The 18,323-nt window shown below is 49.3% G+C and overlaps 1 protein-coding gene across 4 annotated transcripts; it reads right to left on the bottom strand.

Annotated features, from left to right (window-relative positions):
- Positions 1-1,902: 1,902 nt before the first annotated feature.
- On the bottom strand, positions 1,903-16,446 carry arhgef2b (rho/rac guanine nucleotide exchange factor (GEF) 2b). Of its 4 annotated transcripts, XM_028011127.1 has the most exons (22): positions 15,937-16,442; positions 13,191-13,341; positions 11,790-11,857; positions 11,646-11,709; positions 11,431-11,563; positions 10,949-11,052; positions 10,728-10,871; positions 10,355-10,605; positions 6,023-6,148; positions 5,761-5,878; positions 5,441-5,689; positions 5,294-5,370; positions 5,014-5,186; positions 4,857-4,924; positions 4,564-4,773; positions 4,382-4,459; positions 4,246-4,298; positions 3,848-3,889; positions 3,671-3,721; positions 3,315-3,593; positions 3,096-3,246; positions 1,903-3,027 (listed from the first exon to the last, which is right to left on the bottom strand). In XM_028011127.1, exons 1-22 carry the CDS (start codon positions 15,994-15,996, stop codon positions 2,993-2,995), a joined length of 2,685 nt encoding a protein of 894 aa, XP_027866928.1. In that variant the 5' UTR covers positions 15,997-16,442; the 3' UTR covers positions 1,903-2,992. The 4 variants fall into 4 exon arrangements, 3 of the variants coding, with proteins under 3 accessions (XP_027866928.1, XP_027866951.1, XP_027866941.1); XR_003594709.1 differs by lacking the exon at positions 4,246-4,298 and having other exon boundaries at positions 15,937-16,446; XM_028011150.1 differs by lacking the exon at positions 13,191-13,341 and having other exon boundaries at positions 15,937-16,440.
- Between the last annotated feature and the right edge of the window lie 1,877 nt (positions 16,447-18,323).

Raw genomic sequence — 18,323 nt, 5'->3', positions numbered from 1 at the left:
CCGAACCGATCCCAGCTTGACTAGCAGACTGTGTTCTGCCCAAGGCTAGAAATTAGAAATATGTCTTGAAAGTTTAAAAATTTCTACAGTATTGGTTCATCTGTATTTTATTTTGAGGTATCAGTGCATTGTGGGTAGCAGTGGCAGTGAGGAACAGGTGTTTGCGGAGAGAAAACTTGTCTATTAATGTACAAACTTCGCCTCCTGTGTCGTCAATCTTTTCTAACTCCGAAAGGAGTGGCTGTAAGTTCAATCTGTGTTCTGTTTGGCGCCATTTCTTTTATTAGAATTTATTTAGAGGTCATTTTCCAAATGTGTTTATTCCAGTAATTAGCCATGTCCCATCCCAGTAGTTTTTTTTACATAGTAATGATCATAGCTAACGTGACTGTTTTTAACAACAGCTAAGGTTAATTCTGATTTATGTTAAACTAGAAGTTTATTCTGTGCATTTAGAGCTGATGCATATTTTAATTTTATGTTTCTGTTTATAGTTTCTCTCAACGCTTTTATTGAGCTTCCCACACAAAATTGTACAAAAGACCGTAATAAAGGGATCCTGGCTCATGAAAATTTAGTTTGTCTTGCTGTTAATCTGTGCTAAAATACACAGAGTATCCAACATGTAGCAATAACACTATAGACTGTCTGTGCTATGTGTTGCCAGTATAATATAAATTTGTAATGTACTGTGCATTTTTTCCTTTCACATTTTGCGCATTTTAAGTGAAATATCTCAATTTGAAGTATTAGGGTATTACGACAGTTTATGTAAAGAAATTAAAAATAATTTAGTTTGTTAGATTTCGTTGACATTGCTCTCTATTACACAGTTGACATATTACGCTGTAATAAATATTTTTTCTTAAGTAAAAATATGTAGCTAGTTTGACAACTATTATCAAAGTTTGTCTTTACAATAAAATGACTAAAAATGTAAATGAAGTTACGTTTTTTCATATCTTGAAATAGCAAATGCACATTGAATTATGTTAATATATTCATGAATACACCACTGTGTGTGTGTTCAATAAAAACGATTTCTCAGAATCAGCTGTATCAAATGTAATTATTGTGCTCCAAAACAATTAGTTTTTTTCCCCATTCCTATATATAATAGTGTGTGAGAGATTGTGTCGGTGACATTCATTAACTTAAAATACTTTGCAGAACGGCACTTTGCGAAGTTCGGCCCATTTACTTGTATTAGGTTGCTGGTAGATAAGCTACTTTCAATATGGCGGACGCTATAACGTATCGCAACAACGGGCCGACCGGAAGTTGTCGCTTGATAACTTCCGGTTCAAAGCACTGCCGTCCAATCAGCCAATTCTCAGGTTTCCAGCTGGGACTTGCCCTTTCCGTTTTGTCAATGTTGTAGCGTTTTTGAATTTGTAATTGTGCTTCTTAACGTTGTGTTTTTATAATTTGTTGAAGTGGTTTGTACCTCAGGGCCACCGTAGCAGGAACATGAACCAGTCGCTAGCCAGGTTAGCTTCACATCATCCATTTTCTTTCACCCTTGTCCCCAGTGGGATCATGGGGTGCTTTTGCCTCTCCAGCGAACGTTTCGGGCGAGAGGTGGGGTCACCTGGACAGGTCGCAGGGCAACACAGAGACAGACAGGATAAACAACACACACACACACACACTTCTAGGGAGAATTTAGAGAAACCAATTCACCTGACAGTCATGTTTTTGGACTGTGGGAGGAAGCAGGAGAACCGGAGAGAACCCACCATGCACAGGAAGAACATGCAGAAAGACTCCAGGCCGGGAATCGAACCCAGGACCTTCTTGCTACAAGGCAACTGCCACTGTGCAGCCCTTATCATTCATCCACATCTCTATCCATCTATTCATCATTCATCCATCCATCCATCCTAACAACAGCAGACAGGACGTTTCTGAGGTTTTTATATTCAGCAGAAATCTATAATCAATAATCGGTTCCTGAAAGGTTTCAGGTTGTTCTCCTGGATCTTCCAGATGTTTCTGTAAATTCTCTAAAATGTTCTGGACAGGAAACCTTCATCATCATCTTCATCAGCTGAAGAGCTGGAGTCGTTTGTGTCCATCAGCAGGTTCATAGTGTTTACATCATCATCATCATCATCATGTTGACACTTACAAACTGGTTAATTAACTCTTATAGAAAAAGCAGCCATGCTAACATGCTAATGTACAGCAGCTGTGACTCATGCAGATCTCCCTCCCAGTCTTCCCAGTCCCTATCTCTAACTGGTCCCTCCTCCCACCCTGCTGCTGCATTAAAATGTTTTGGCTTCACCTGAACCTGGAACAGATTTTGAAGCTAAATATTCAGACGTAACAAACAGAATAAAAGTTTCTAAAACTACTTCTGTTTAAATAAAGTTCCCACAGTCAGGCTGCAGCTCCAAAGGCCTTCTGGGTAATGTAGTGTGGTGACCGTTCATGTGTCTCATGTTTGGCTCTGAGCCAGGAACAGAAATGTTTCTGCTTCCAGCGAAGGTCAGCAGGTCGGTCTGCTCTGAGATCTGCTGAATCAGCGTTCCTATCAGGCCAAATCGATTATTACTTATTGATCAGACTCTCATTTTAATATCTGAATCCTGCCAAGCAGCGTTTCCTGTTTTATCCACAGTTTCACTCCAGCTTCTTTTCCCCTGACCCTCCCAGTAGCTCCCAGTAAACCTGTACTGGTCTCCAGCTCCCAGCATGGCTGATCGGATGAAGCATTTTTTGAAGCAGATTTTGAACTTTGGACTGAGACACACAAACTCCGCCCACTGGCCTTAGGGCCTCCAATCAGAGCTGACCACAGCCTCTGTAAGCCCCTCCCTCTCTTTATGCCCCTCCCCCCTCCAGCAGACATGATCAGTAAACAGTTGTCATGGTTACACTTCCTGTATCAAACAGAAAATTTAGGAAATGTTGAAGGAAAATGTCCGACAGCGAGTGGATCTCTGGTAGCGACGGTGACATCATGGCGGCGACATCCACTGGGAGGTTAGCTCTCGCTCTCCTCGGGAATGTCCTGGAGGTCTGGGGGGTCACAGAGCGGCGGTTACCATGGTGACAGTGAGGCGCACGGCGGTGACGGCGGTACTGACCTCTGGGACTGTCGGAGCGTGGCGAGATCTTCATCACTTCTTCGTCCTCCTCCTCCTCAAGCCCCTCCTCCAGGCCATCTAATTGGTCGACGGGATCCTCGACAGCCAACGGGGCGACGGCGGGCGGCTCGGCCTCCGGCTTCCTGTCGACCTGTTGGGAGAAACAACGGACCTCAGCGCTGTTTGCCGTCGCCACATCACCTGGCTCTCCAGACGTACCAGCTGGTCCTTGGAGGCGTCGCCCTTCCCTTTGTTCTTCTTTTTCTTCTTTCCGGAGCCCGCCCCCTTCTTGCCCCCCTCTTCCGCCTTCAGACGCAGCCGCGACAGCTCCTCCTGCAGCAGCTCCACCTGCCGGCGCAGCAGCACCGCCTCGCCACTGGCGTCCAGCGCCGCATCGCGCGACATCGACCGCACTAGGCGGGGGGCGGAGCCAGGGCCAGCCTGGGGGGCGGCGCCCGCCGACAGCTCCAGGATCGAGTCCTGCCGGATCACCGCCGCCTGGGGGCGGAGCCAAACACAGCTGTTACATCACTTCCTGCTTCAACAGGAAACACTTTTAGAACGGAGGAACGGACCTGCAGGGCGTGAAGCTGCGTGCTGAGCCCGACCAGCCGCTGGCGCACTTCCTGTTGACATAAAGCGGGTCAGAACTGGGTCAGACCCAGAACCGGGTTCTGACGCTGCGGCTCAGCCTAACCTCTGAGCCGACTGAAAGCTGATTGTTCGAAGCAGAAACAGGAAGTAGTGGTTACCTCGTTCAGGGTCCGTTCCTGCAGCTGGTTTCCGTTCCGGTCCTGAAACACAAAACCGGGTCAGAACCAGAACCCTCATGGTCACACACACTCTGATGAAACGGGTCAAGCCCGGCTCTCATCAGCCACCTCCAGACGACTCGCTGAAACAGAACCTTCTCGGATCGCCGGCCAGCCGAGTCAAAACGGACCCGCCCAGAACTGCAGAGCGATACCGCCGCCGTGCAGCTGCTCCTGTTGCCATGGCAACACCACCAACAGCCCAACTGGGACCAGTCAGAACCTTCATCATTAATCTGCAAACCTAAACCAAACCTACACCTGAACTGGACCTGAACTGGACCTGAACCGCCTCAGACTAAGTAGAATCAGCGGAGTTCTGGTGGAAGGAGCTTTACCTTGGAAGAGCTGTTGAGTTTAAAAGAACCGTTGACAGAACCCGAATCCCCATCTGAGAGAGAAACAGGTGAGGGAGGGACAGGTGAGAGGAGGTCGGAACCGGGCCAGGAAAAGAGCAGAACAGGTGTGACTCACTGCTGATGTCCTGGTTGCCGTTGGTCACGGAGGATTTCTGATTGCTGGTGTCGGACAGCAGCGCCGCCAGTTTGTCGACTGAAACAAGAAACAGAGAAGGAAAGTCAGATTCAACCAGGATGACCAACCAGAACCAAGCAGGTCCAACAAGGACCAAGGAGAACCAAGCAGAACCTCCTCACCTTCTCCAATGGCGGCCAGGAGGAGCGGTTCTGCTTTGGGAGCGTGCGGCGTGTCGGCTCTGAACAGGTTCCGGTTACAGGAGGAGGTCTTCGCCTCCACGCGCCGCTCCTCTCCGTCTTCTCGCGCCGTGGCCTGGACCAAGTCAGAGAACAAGGTGGCCCGCTCCTGCAGGAGCTCCAGAACCTCCTTGTCCTTCTGCTGGATGTCAGCTGTGTAGACAGGCGAGGAAGAGGAGGGACATTAGGACCCAACTTCACTCAGAGTCAGAGGTCACCGGGAGCAGCATCAGTACCTCTGAGGCGGCGCTGTAGAGCTTTGTCTTCAGTCTCAATGAGAGGAAACTCGTCTCTGGAAGGACAGCTGCAAAGAAAACGTGACGAGCTTTACGAACCAGTTCAGAACAAGAAGGAACTGCAAACTACGTCACTGTAGCTGGGCGGAGCACCGACCTCTGAGCGGCCTTCTGGATGCAGCTCATCCACGTCTTCCGGTCGTCTTTGGACGAAGCGTACAGCTCGTACATCTCTGGGGGGGCGGAGTCACTGATCAGGTACATCCCCTTTTCCTGATTGGCTACTTCTCTGACGATCAGCTTGGTCAGGGAAACCACAGGGGACTTGTCCTGAGACGCAGGAGGACAGACAGGTGAAGAGACAGAGGACAGGCAGGGTCCCTCAGAGAGTTCACAGGTTTTTAAAGGTGATAAAGGTGAAATCAGGTGTGGCTCACCAGTGACGCAAAAGTGAATTTCTGGTCCTTTTCCTGGAGGAAAACTAAGATGTCTGACATCAGCAAGACCTGCACATCTGGAGAGAGCAGTGAGTGTAGTCAGCAGGTGTTCCCCAGGTGTTCCCCAGGTGTCCCCGCCCCACCTACCTTTCATCCTGGAGCCCTGCACCTTCCAGGTGAGTGTCCCCTCATGGAGCAGCTTCCTCCTCAGCAGCTCCCCCCCTCTGAATGCGCCGCCTCCCTTCACCTCAGCCTGGGCCCGTGGGTCCAACCGGGCCTGGACCTCCTGCAGCCGCCGGTTCCGGTCCAGCTCCAGAACCTCCTGATCCACCGAGCCGATCAGCTCCTTCAGGAGGACCAGGGCCTCCTGTAGGTCTCGCCGCTCGTCCGGACAGCCTGCAGGGGGCAGAGCGGATCAGCGCCGCCGCCGGGGATGAGGAGGACCTGGTGTGGGGGCGGAGCCTCACCTTTGGTGTTGTCCAGGATCCTCTGGATCAGAACCGGGTATTTGGTGATCCGCTGGGTGACCAGCAGGATGCACTCCTGGACGCCATGGCGACGCAGCAGAGGACCGCGACAAACCCGCTGATTAACACAGAAAGAAACCAGTTTAATCTGGATACCGTCCAGCAGCACCCGCTTTAATCCAGTTCTAGTTCAATCAGTGTAAACCGGAGTGAATCCGGTTCAATCGGTGTAAACCGGAATGAATCAGGTCCTTCTCCTCACCCTGATGAACTGCTGCAGCCTGCGGTCTCGGTTCAGCACTTCTTTGTAGAGTTTCACGGCTTTGGGGTGGCGGCTGCAGAACTCGGAGTAAAGCTTCTTCATGTCTTCGGCACACTGACCTGAGAACTGCACACACACACACACACTTATTAGAAACATGTTCTGTCCATCAGGACTCTGAAGCTGATGTTCCCATCTGTCTCCAGACCTCACCAGATTTGGGGTGTTCAGGGCCGCTGCTAGCTGCTGTGCGGGGCCAGGCCCCCCAATGGGAGTCACTGATAAATTCTGTATTTTTCACTTCATTTCTCCAAATGTGGTGGAGGAACATTAAGGATCAAGAAGTCAACAGATTTGAAAGTGTGATTAAAACAAGCAAACAAATAGAATATAATGATTTAAACTGGGAGAACTAGTTCTCATGTGAAGACGTTTTAACATGCTGTACTGGTTTGGAGCAAAATCATAAAGCACATCTAAAAGGTCCAGGTATTCATCACTATACTTATTTAACTTTGTCTTTTATAGGAATGTTGAGGAATGTGCCTTTTAAAGGAGATTTAATGGGAAGTAATTCACATTTGTTTAGGTTTAGAGTCGAACCAAAGCTTTGGAGAAGGTGTTGATAATTTCAATAGAGTTTTTTATTTCACATTTATTCTTTAGAAATACTGCAGTATCATCAGCAAGCTAAGAAATTACATTATTTCTGTTTTCAACATTAATCGCTGTAATTTTTTTCTTTATTTTAACTGAAAGAATATGTCAAGAATAAATAAATAAGGGGAGACTGGACAACTTTTCATATAATAACCTTTAGAGCAACCGTGAGACAATTTTAACCCTAACCCTGCAGATGCATTACAGTTAATGCAGTGGTTCCCAAAGTGGGTCCTTGAATGTTTTAGTTCTCTCCCTGCTTTAACGCACCTGGACCCAATGACAGCTCGTTAGAGGCCTAAGAAAAACACTGACATGATGAAAAGGTTGTTAACCAGGGACAGAACTAAAACGTGCAGGATGCCAGCCCTCCACGCCCCCCTGAGATAATATACAACACTTGACAACTTTTAATTAAGACTTGTAATTTGTAATCATTTGTAAGATTTTGTAATATTGCCTCTCCTGCTGATTGAGCAGTAACATGTACCAGCCACACTTTGTCCCTCCACTGAGTTTTCCGGAATTTGGTATCATTTGTACTTGAGTTTGTTGGATAAAACAAAAATCAGCTTTACAGTTTTTAATATATATTAAAAAATTGCCTTTCTTTTAGTGTTGTAACTTAACCTTCGAGCATTGAGTGAAATAACTTTAAAAAAAGAAATGCTGCTAAGAGTTGTAGCTTCTAACCCTAAATGGAGTCACAGGAAAATCTAACAAACCCTCCCAACAGAGAAATGATATTATAAATGGACCTTTTTCAATATTTAAATGTCATTACTTAACTGTTAGTTCCAATTCTCAAGATGTCTGCTACCCAGCTAGTAAGCAAATGTTCGGTCTTAACGTTCATCCATACATTCGCACATTACAGAAAAAAATATTTTTGCTGTAATTTTACTTAATTAGTTTTAAATAAATTTAAAACCCTTATGGTGGTTAATATTTTTGACAAAATCTCCATTTATGTTTTCTTTAGAAAGTCTGCATCTCTGAACGTCCGTGTGCGACATTTTTATAAAATGAAGTTACTAAATTCAGGCTGCATTATCCTTTCCATTCAAAATATGGTTATAAGTCTGATTTTTCTCACTCCCTTTCCTGCATAAACTGCATTGCATTTATTCTAATGTAATGTAAATGTATCTCAAAGGAGAGTAATACTTAAATAAAAGTCCTTTAATTTGGGGCGTGCCGTGGTGGCGTAGCGGTTAGCGCGACCCACATTTGGAGGCCTTGAGTCCTCGATGCGGCCGTCACGGGTTCGACTCCCGGACCCGACGATATCTGCCGCATGTCTTCCCCCTTTCCTGTCAGCCTACTCTCATATAAGGGACTAGAGCCACAAAAGACCCCTGGAGGGGTAAAAAAAAAATAGAATGTATATCCTACCGAGTGACGTCACTTCAGATTTCTGCAGTCATGAAACAAAGCTTCTTTACTTCACATGAAACCGATGGGATCTATTCGGTAGGTTATTGGTTTCCATACTTATTTGTATCATATTCTAACCAAGCATGTTAGAGCGTAAAAAGCCAGATTTGTTCCCGACGCCTTTTGTGTTTGTATCATGACAAGATTCGTCCTCCTTTGTATCAACCACGTGGCGCCATTATCTCATTTCTTCTCAACTTTGATTAGAAGTTTGATGCGGCCAGAAATATTTTTCTGCGTGAAATGTCCTGCTCTTTTTTCCCTTAATGTTGTAGTTTCCTGAACCTCAGTGTCAACATAAGTGGTAAGCAGGTAATCAGGAGAGTCTGCATGTCTACAGAGTGGAGCTGCTGGCAACGAGTAAAAGTGACAGCAGGAACTGAATGCGAATTGGCTTTTTCAAATGGTAACATTTATGTTTGGGTTGTACATTGTCCCTTTTAAAAAGCCAAGTTAAAGAAAATAAATGCATTAATACTTAAAGTTTATACAATCAAATTTGCAAAGCTTGCTGACATTTTCCAAAACAGCCATGAGAAGAGGCAGCTGCTAATGGGAGTTACACCATTTAATTTCCCTTTGGATCAATGAAGTATATTTGAATTGAATTATTTTTAGATCCATAGGTGGGATCTACCAGCAGGATCTGTCCAGTAAGCACTGAAGTGGACTAGTTTCTGTAAACTAATTAATGTTTGTGGATGAACAAAAAATGTAAATGTTCAGTCTGATCCATAATAGCATGTAGTTTATCCTGAGCTAACCTCAGTAAACACTGGGTGTCTTTTCCTTCTCTCTGGATCATCAGCTATGAAATCATTTGCAGCTGCAGATATTAATCCTGAGGATCAACTGGTATCACAGCACAAAGTACTAAGTGATGTTCTGCTTAATGCCAGTTGTAATTAAATTACCAATAAGTTCTAATGTTTATCTCATTATTTCAAGGCTCTACAAAGAGTTGTTGTTGATCTCCTGTAGCAGTCTGTGTTACAGCCTCTGACTGAAGAGACTGTTTTTCTGATGAAGAGGACGCTCATGGATTTTCATGCTTCTTAATGAACATCACTGGTGTTTCATACTATTAATAATAACTATTTGAAGGTTTGCTTTAATAGATTTGATTAAAGCAATGACTGATTTTTCTGATATGTAATTTCAGGTGACAACTTGTAAGTTCGCCCAACCAGTCTACATGTGTTTTGTGGACTTGGAGAAGGCGTTTGACCGCGTCCCTCGGGGAGCCCTGTGGGGGTTCTCTAGCAGTGTGGGGTACCGGGCCCTTTGATACGGGCTGTTGGGTCCCTTTATCAGAGTCTGGTCCGCATTGCCGGCAGCAAGTCGGGCTCGTTTCCTGTGAGAGTTGGACTCTGCCAGGGCTGCCCTTTGTCACCGATTCTGTTCATTACTGGGTACATACTGATACAGCTGGATTGTAAGATTCAGGTCTCTTTTATTACCATCGCAAAGAAAATATAATGTATTACTTTGTATCTGAGGGTGAACAATGACCATCGCATCCCTATGTGCTGTCATTAAAATATGTAAACCAACTGTGGCCGTTTAATAAACCGGTAACCGCTGAAGAAATGGATCACACTGGTCACAGATTATTCTGGCCAGAATCATCGCGCCATCGCCCCCTGCGCTCACACATTTTTCTGTAACACCGCCATCTTGCTGGGCCTCCGGTCCACAGCTAAATAATGCTGTTTGCCGTTTCCAGTGTCATAAATCACAAGCCAATCAAATGGGTTCGGTGGCGTACCCTGCTGTGCTGCTAATGCTAACCCTGGAGTAGGTAGGAAAGTCTGAGAACAGCCGGGCTGAGTCGCGCCGGATCTGCTGATGGAAACTGAATCTGGTTGGGGCGGACCGGGACAGAACCGGACCAGACTGGTTAGAGACGCTCTGGTGAAAAAACGCCTTTAGTTCAGTCAGAACCTCCTCTTGTGGACGTCCTCTGTCAGTACACAGGCGGAGGAAGTGGGCCGGCTGAATTCAGTACCGCTGGAGACCTGCAGGGGAAGCTGTCTCCCTCAGACTGAAACCGGACCTTCAGTCTGGCTTCATGTTGTGACGTCTCAGGTGAGCAGCTAGTCTTTTTATTGATTTTGTGTGCAAATAAAATATTTTATTTAACTGGTTCCTCAAACCTGAACCTGCCAGGTTCTGCCTGGTTCTGTTCGGACCCCAATTCCCTCCGACCCACTTTGTCGCCACAGGTGAGCTCACCTGTCGCAGCAGCAGGTCGCCCAGGCGACGGACGGTAAAGTTGTTGGTGCTGCCCTCCTGCAGCCCGTCCTTCCTGCGGCTCAGCAGCTGGGACAGGAAGTTGGTGTGCAGCTCCAGCAGCTGGTCCAGGCAGGGGAAGATGGTGTGGACCACGCCCGCCTCCAGCAGCACCTCCTCCTGCATCCCTCGCCGGTAAACGCCCTCCATGATCCGCAGCGTCCGGACGTGGTGGAACTCCGTCTGGATCAGCTCTGAGACATGAGACAGGTGGAGGCAACATGTAAAGTTTATTCCGTTTATTTGGTTCTGGTTCTGCTCAGTCCGGTGATTGTGTCTCGGCGGCTCCCCCTGGTGGCCGCGGCGTGCGTCGTACCGTAGATGACGTCCTGCTGCTTGATGACGTCTTTGTGCTGCATCTGCAGGAACTTGGAGTCCACCGCCATGCTCCAGCTGTCGGCCTGGACGCAGCCGCCCTCCTCCTGCAGCTCCTCCAGCAGGGGGCTCCACCACCACTCGCCTGTTACAATACAGCCTGTCGTTATCAGACGCAGCGCCCCCGCCGCTGCTAGCGGCCCGTCAATAAGCTCAACGCACCGTCGTCGGTCAGAGACTCCATGGACAGAGTTCTGTTGCGGAAGTTCAGCGACTCGGTGGACTGGGACAGAATCCTGCGGAGACCGACGGACTCCTCTGTCCCCCTGGGACACAGAGAGACAGTCCATCTGAAGCTGTAGCTCAGGACTCTGAACGGATCTCTGGACTCAGCAGTGGCGCAAATGATCACACCTGCAGGTCCAATTAATCGCCTGCTAGCTTTTAACCACAGTGTCAGGAACAGAAGAAGAAGTGGAGATGCTATCTGTTAGCATGTGGAGGTGCTACCTGTTAGCATGTGGAGATGCTATCTGTTAGCATGTGGAGATGCTATCTGTTAGCATGTGGAGGTGCTATCTTTTAGCATGTGGAGATGCTATCTGTTAGCATGTGGAGGTGCTACCTGTTAGCATGTGGAGGTGCTACCTGTTAGCAGTTGAGAGTGCTTCCCAGCAGCCAATCAGATCTTGGTTTTTACTCACCCTGCAATGTTATTGGTGGAGACGCTCTTGGCGAGCGTGAGGCCGGTCCGAACCCGCCTGGATCCCAGCAGAGACTGTCGCAAAGTGTCTGAGGGGTAAATAGCTGAGCTCGGACGCTCCTTCATCATCGGAGCTGAGGATGAGCACAGAGGAAGAGGATGTAGGATGGGCAGAGGCAGACAGACAGGTGGAGGCAGACAGACAGGTGGACTCACTTTTGGTCCGCAGAGCGACATTCTGTAGAGCCGAATTGTTTCTGACTAACGTCAGCTTCTGTTGCTGTGGGACAAAGACAGACAGACAGGTGGTCAGGCAGACAGATGGTCAGACAGACAGGTGGTCAGATAGACATGTGTTACCCTCTGCTTCATCTTGGCGCAGCTCGCCACGCTGTCCCTGCAGCGGTTGTGGATGGTGACGTTGCATCCTAGGAAAGAAAGGAGTCTGCTCAGTACCTGCTCTCTGATTGGCTTTGCAGGAACCACAGTAGTGATGTCACAGACTGGTCAGGTGCACCTGTGCATCACTGTAGCCAGGTGAGACATTACTGTCACGTAGACCTGGTCCATTTCCCTACTTGGAGTTCTGAGACCTGGACCGGACCCCACCTGTCCCACCAGCACCGGGTCTCCACAAGGCCACATGCTGAGAGCCCCACAGACCCAAATGGTACCATCACAGGGATTGGGAGCCTCTCTCTGGAAACCGACTACAGAGTGGAGAACGGAGAACAACAACCTCCGTTTGAACACGAGCTGATCGTCGACTTTAGGGGTGCAAACCACACATTCACCCCATAATTAGAGACGGGGACAGGGTGGAGAATGTGCCAGATTTCAGGTTCCTAGGCAGCTACGTCAGTGAAGACCTGACCTGGAACGCCAACTTCACTTCAGTCCTCAAGAGGGCAGAGCAGAGTCTGAACTTCCTGATGACTCTCAGGAAGAACAAGCGGAGAGCTGAGCTCTCTGCGGAGTTGGTGTTGAGCCACGGCGTCTCGCTGTGGTTCTCCAGCAGAGAGGAAGCAGCTCCAGAGGGCCAGAAGCTCCGCCCACAGACTGACTGGATGCCCTCTTCCGTCTCTGGAGGAGATCAACAGGATCCGCTGCCTCCGGAGAGCCTGCAGCATCACCACGGACCCCTTGCACCGCGAGCACCACCTCTTCCTGCTCCCAGGGAGGCGCTTCAGAATCATAACACCCCAGTTGTTCTGCGTTTCTTTGATTCTGAAAGTGAAGTTGGTCCTCTCTACGCACTATGGACACACACCTTTCTATCTTCATAAGGACTTTGCACCGACTCAACTCACACCTCAGTCCTAATCCTGACCTCTGACCCTAGAACAGTAGTTCTCCTTATGGATCCCAGGCTTTGGGGCCCATACGGAGCAGTGGGTCCTCACAAAAAGAAAAATGGGCCTTACAACGTGAGAAAAACCAAAACACACACTTTAGCAGAAGTATAACAGCTGTGTGTATATTTCGGACCAGTAATGACATCATCAGTGGAAAAACTGATGATGTCATTACTGAACAACAAAATGGCTGAGTGTGTACTTGCCTATAGTGCATAGAAAGAACCAACTTCACCCACAAGTTGAGCTTCTTGTGGACAGTGAGGACATTTTTCTCACTTGGGGGTTGGAGGGTGGTTAGATTACCGAGTTCAAATCTGAGGGTCAACTGATCCTGGTGGTCACACAGTTACCTGGGCAGCTGAGTTTACTGGGCAGCTGAGTTTACCTGGGCAGCTGAGTTTACCTGGGCAGCTGAGCGCCTCCTTGGCCGTGATGCTCTTGTTGCAGGAGGAGCAGAGCGTAGTGGCCGATACGCTGAGCGAGGTGAACAGGTGGCCGCTGCTGGAGCGCGCCTCCCGCTCTCTCGTCTCCTTCAGCCGCTCCTTCTCCTTGATCTGGACAGGAAACCATTGGAACCAGTGAAACCAGTAGAACTAGTGAAACCAGTGGAATCAGTGAAACCAGTGGAACCAATGGAACCAGTGCAACCAATGGAACTAGTGACACCAATGGAACCAGTGAAACCAGTGGAACCAGTAAAACAAATGAAACCAGTAGAACCAGTGAAACCAGTGGAACCAGTGGAACCATTGGAACAGAGGGTGGGGCTAATACTTAGGGGGTGAAGGCTGGAAACACCTGAGCTCTCACTGTTCAGTGTTTTGTTCTGAGGTAAACCAGGTCAGAGCGGTACCAGACTGGATCAGAACCGGGTCAGAGGGCTGTGTCACTGTGTCACTATGGGAACTTCTGCTTTCCTCTGTTCTGTTTCTCTCAACAGGAAGAGGAACAGGAAATCCATCTGTATTCATCAGAACCGGCCGCAGGATTACATCAGAGACGTGTAAAGGGGCCGGGTCCAGACAGCAGCCCAGGTCCTGGTTCTGGTTGTAACCTTTGTGTTCAGGTGGGTGGTCCTTATTCTGGCGCCGCCCACCTGTATGCATCATTAATCGTCTCTAATCCTCAGCTGGATTCCAACTCCCAGGATGCATTTCACCAACAGCACCACAAATGGCTGGAAGAAAACGGTTCTGTTCTGATGAGCTGTTCAGATGGTTCTGACTTTGTTAAACTGGTTCTGACCGAGTCAGACTGGGTTACGCTGGTCCATATGGATCATACCGGGTCTGTCGGAACCGGCTCAGGGCAGAAGCGGCGCTCAGTGACAGTCGGTGATCAGCTGATGGATAAATAAAGAGTTCAGTGATGAAGAGGAAGAAAGGGAGCTCTGTTGGAGAGAGAGAGGGAGGGCGAGCAAGTTGGGTTAGAGCAGAGAGAGAGAGGCAGGAGGAGAAAGGTGGTTCCAGGTCATGTGACCGCTGAAGTCTGCAAGGTGATAAGGTTCTGGAGTCCTCTAGTCCAGGTATTACGGTAACAGCCAATCACATCCCTAGTGCTCCCAGCCAGCAGAGGGAGCCAGCGAGCCGCAGATTAACGCAGCGCAATGAGACACGCGACGAGACGCAGAGTGACCAGCAACTCTGGTCGTGATGCTGCAGCCCCAGCAGCAGAGCTAGCACCGTTAGCATGTTGCTGGAGCACCCAGCAACCATCTTCTTCTCCCGCCACAGACCTGATGTTTGACCTTTGACCCTGAAATCTCCAACCAATTCCATTTAAGATGAGGTGGTTGTACCAATGCCATGGATACCAGACCTCACAGCGCCCCCACAGGCGCGGAGGTGAACACGTTGCTCAGAGGGTTCAGTTGGTTTGACTCAGAAAGAGAAACAAAGCAACAGCAACAAATGTTGCTGTTTTGGTTCCGATTGAACAGCTGAGACTAGAGCAACCTGCAGCTCCAGGTGAGTCAACCTGCAGGTTTCAGATCAGTTCTGCTGCTTTCATTAAATGGCTGAGATTATTGATCATAAATCCTTCGTACGGCTGTCTTATCACCAAGCTTCGATCAATATTTGAGCAGTGGAGTGAGTGGGCGCACAGGGCTGCTGCAGCCTGCAGGTAACCATGGCAACGGCCAGGATGCTTCAGCTAGGCGTAGGCGTGCGAACACCCGCTATGCCTCATCTTCATCGGGATGAAGAACACTAAGCTCCGCTTGAGCGACCAATCAGAAGTCAGCGCCTGAGACTGACGGGCCAATCAGAGCTCAGCTCAGATTCTGTTGAAAGACTTTGGAGTAAAAACTAAAAACTCCCACTGTCCTTGAAGCAGCATTCCCAGTTAAACCAGTGACCCCCTCCCCACCACCATGACACCTCCACCGTGCTTCACAGCTCAGCCACACCGACCCGACCCGGAAGGAGAGCAACGGTTCTGATTACAAACATGGAAGCTCTGAAGAACCCTCAAAATCAGAACCAAGGCCGGTTCTGCTGATCAGAACCGGCCCTGGTTCAGGAACTGATTGGGTTTTCCGTCAGAACCGGGTTGTTTGGGTTTGTGGGTCAGAGGTCAGACCTTCCCATCTCTTCCTGTATGAGACACTGGCACGCGCGCGCCCCAACGCACGCGGTGCGCTCATCCTCCCCTCCCCCCCTCCCCGCTTCCTCCTGCAGGACAAAGCGGCCACGCTGCCTCCTTTAAAAAGTCCGAACTCACCGAACCTCTTCGGTACCGGCCCACGCTTCTCGCACACGCTGTGACCCACGCAAGCACGCACCCTGTTCACGCGCAGTAGAAGAAACGCGCGTGCTCGTTTGAGTTAGCGGAAAGAAAAAAAATCTGTTTCCCGTTTCTGATCTCCGAACTTTTCGGCTCTGTTTCCCTTTAAACTGGACCCAGAACCGGGCCCTGACCCGAACCCTGGCCCGCTCACTGAGCCAGTCCGCCGAAGTAACGAAACCAGCGGTTCGGTTCGTGTTTTCCAGATGTGCCCGGTCAGATCGGAGCGGAACCAAGCAGACTCGGACCGGGACCAGGAACCTGTCTGCTTGGTTCCGTTCGACCCATTTTAAAGTGTCTATAATTAAAGTGTGGGTGGTCGCGCGCGGCGGGGTTCGGCGGGTTCCGGGGTTGCGGCTCACCTTCAGGCTGCTCTCCTTCATCCGGTCCTTCTCCCTCCGGCTCTCCAGCAGCCGGGACATCGAGCCGCAAATCGGTTCCGATCGGTTCCGACGGTCCGAGTCAGTCTCTCTCACTCTGAGCCACAAAGTCCGGAGGTTCTGGTCCCGGTCCGGAGCGCTCCGCCGTCTGTGTAGGGGGTGGGGCTTAAGTCTGACAGACAGATCTTCTCTGTACTTCTGACCAATCAGAGCGCAGCCCGCTGCCGCCGCGGTCGGCTAATCCCGTCGCTGCTCGTAGCTTAGGCCCCGCCCACCCACACATCTAGGAGAGCACTCGTTTCTGGAGCTGGAGCAGCGCAGTCAACGTTTTGGGTGGGTTAGTCTCTATGACAACGTGTCACCAAGTCACATGACCCACATCAGCCAGCCAGGGCGTCACTAGAAGTCACGTGACTGATGATCAAACGCTCTCGGCACCGGAACGATTAGCTCCGCCCGCCGGCAGAGGCATGGACAACAGACAACCGAGTGACGTGGAAGTGAAGGATCCGACCCCGCCCGCCCCGCAGCGCAGCGGGCGGCGCCGGTGAGCGACCCGAACCTTCACCGGCTCCGCTCAGACACAAAGAGATGACGGTGCCGCAGCGGAACCACGAGATAAACAATAACTGATCACCGCAGATCTGGATCAATGACGGCCACTGCCGCCGTCACCATGACAACCCGCCATCACACAAAACGCACAGCAGGCACGTTCGGAGGCGCCGCCTGCCGGCAGCACCGTGAACTGCGGTTCAACTTTATGATTAACTTTTTATTTTGAATATTTACAAAATTTAACATACATTCATTGAAATTAGTTGTAATAAATATACTAAAATACTTTATTGATTCCAAAGGAAAATTACATGAAATGAGATTTTAACAACCCACTTTCTAAAATTAGATTTCAACACAGCGCCCCCTCCCGTCAGAAAGATCAGTATTAACAGAGGTATTTTCCATCAGTTGACTGTTTCCATTCAGTTACAGTCAGCTTTCATAGCTGGATATCTTGGATAACAATATATGGTTGATCAATACTTTACAAAACTAGAGAAAGTAACTTTGAGCTTCAGATTATTTCCATAATGGCTGTTAATTTCTCTGGCTGCTTTTCCACAGGTCGTCCCAGAATTCATCATCTATCAACAGATGTGACTCATGTCTCTATTACAATATTCTCTTATACAAAAAACGAGGAAGAGTCTGATTTGCTGCTTCACCTCCGCAGGTGAGACGCCTGTGTTCTGACTGAACCAATCAGACGCTCAAAAAGCTATGACATCATCATTTGGGCTGGGCCAGATGGCTTAAAGGTTCCGAAACCTTAGCGTATGTAACCAGGTGGTGTAGAATCGGGTGATGTAGAACCTTGTGGTGTAGAACCGGGTGATGTAGAACCTTGTGGTGTAGAACCAGGTGGTGTAGAACTGGGTGATGTAGAACTTTGTGGTGTAGAACTGGGCGGTGTAGAACGTTGTAGTGTAGAACCGGGTGGTGTAGAACTGGGTGATGTAGAACCGGGCGGTGTAGAACCTTGTGGTGTAGAACCGGGTGGTGTAGAACCTTGTGGTGTAGAACCGGGTGGTGTAGAACCGGGTGATGTAGAACCTTGCGGTGTAGAACCGGGTGGAGTAGAACTGGGCGGTGTAGAACCTTGTGGTGTAGAACTGGGCCGTGTAGAACCTTGTGGTGTAGAACCTTGTGGTGTAGAACTGGGCCGTGTAGAACCTTGTGGTGTAGAACCTTGTGGTGTAGAACTGGGCCGTGTAGAACCTTGTGGTGTAGAACCTTGTGGTGTAGAACTGGGCGGTGTAGAACCTTGTGGTGTAGAACTGGGTGGTGTAGAACCTTGTGGTGTACAACCAGGTGGAGTAGAACCTTGTGGTGTAGAACCGGGTGGTGTAGAACCGGGTGGTGTAGAACTGGGCGGTGTAGAACGTTGTAGTGTAGAACCGGGTGGTGTAGAACCGGGTGATGTAGAACCGGGCGGTGTAGAACCTTGTGGTGTAGAACCGGGTGGTGTAGAACCGGGTGATGTAGAACCGGGTGATGTAGAACCTTGCGGTGTAGAACCGGGTGGAGTAGAACTGGGCGGTGTAGAACCTTGTGGTGTAGAACTGGGCCGTGTAGAACCTTGTGGTGTAGAACTGGGCGGTGTAGAACCTTGTGGTGTAGAACCGGGTGGAGTAGAACCGGGTGGTGTAGAACCTTGTGGTGTAGAACTGGGTGGTGTACAACCAGGTGGAGTAGAACCTTGTGGTGTAGAACCGGGTGGTGTAGAACCTTGTGGTGTAGAACCTTGTGGTGTAGAACCGGGTGGTGTAGAACCTTGCGGTGTAGAACCGGGTGGAGTAGAACCGGGC

Source organism: Xiphophorus couchianus, chromosome 3 (genome assembly GCF_001444195.1).
Source record: "Xiphophorus couchianus chromosome 3, X_couchianus-1.0, whole genome shotgun sequence".
Taxonomy (NCBI): domain Eukaryota; kingdom Metazoa; phylum Chordata; class Actinopteri; order Cyprinodontiformes; family Poeciliidae; genus Xiphophorus; species Xiphophorus couchianus.
The sequence above is the reverse complement of the archived record's forward strand: the minus strand, read 5'-3'. Positions and strand labels throughout refer to the sequence as shown.

Coding starts and splice junctions, on each gene's coding strand:
- arhgef2b (XM_028011127.1), bottom strand. CDS start 15,996: ATGTCCCGGCTGCTGGAGAGCCGGAGGGAGAAGGACCGGATGAAGGAG. Junction 5,879..6,022: donor GGCTGCAGCAGTTCATCAGG/GTGAGGAGAAGG, acceptor TGTGTTAATCAG/CGGGTTTGTCGCGGTCCTCT. Junction 5,187..5,293: donor AATTCACTTTTGCGTCACTG/GTGAGCCACACC, acceptor CCTGCGTCTCAG/GACAAGTCCCCTGTGGTTTC.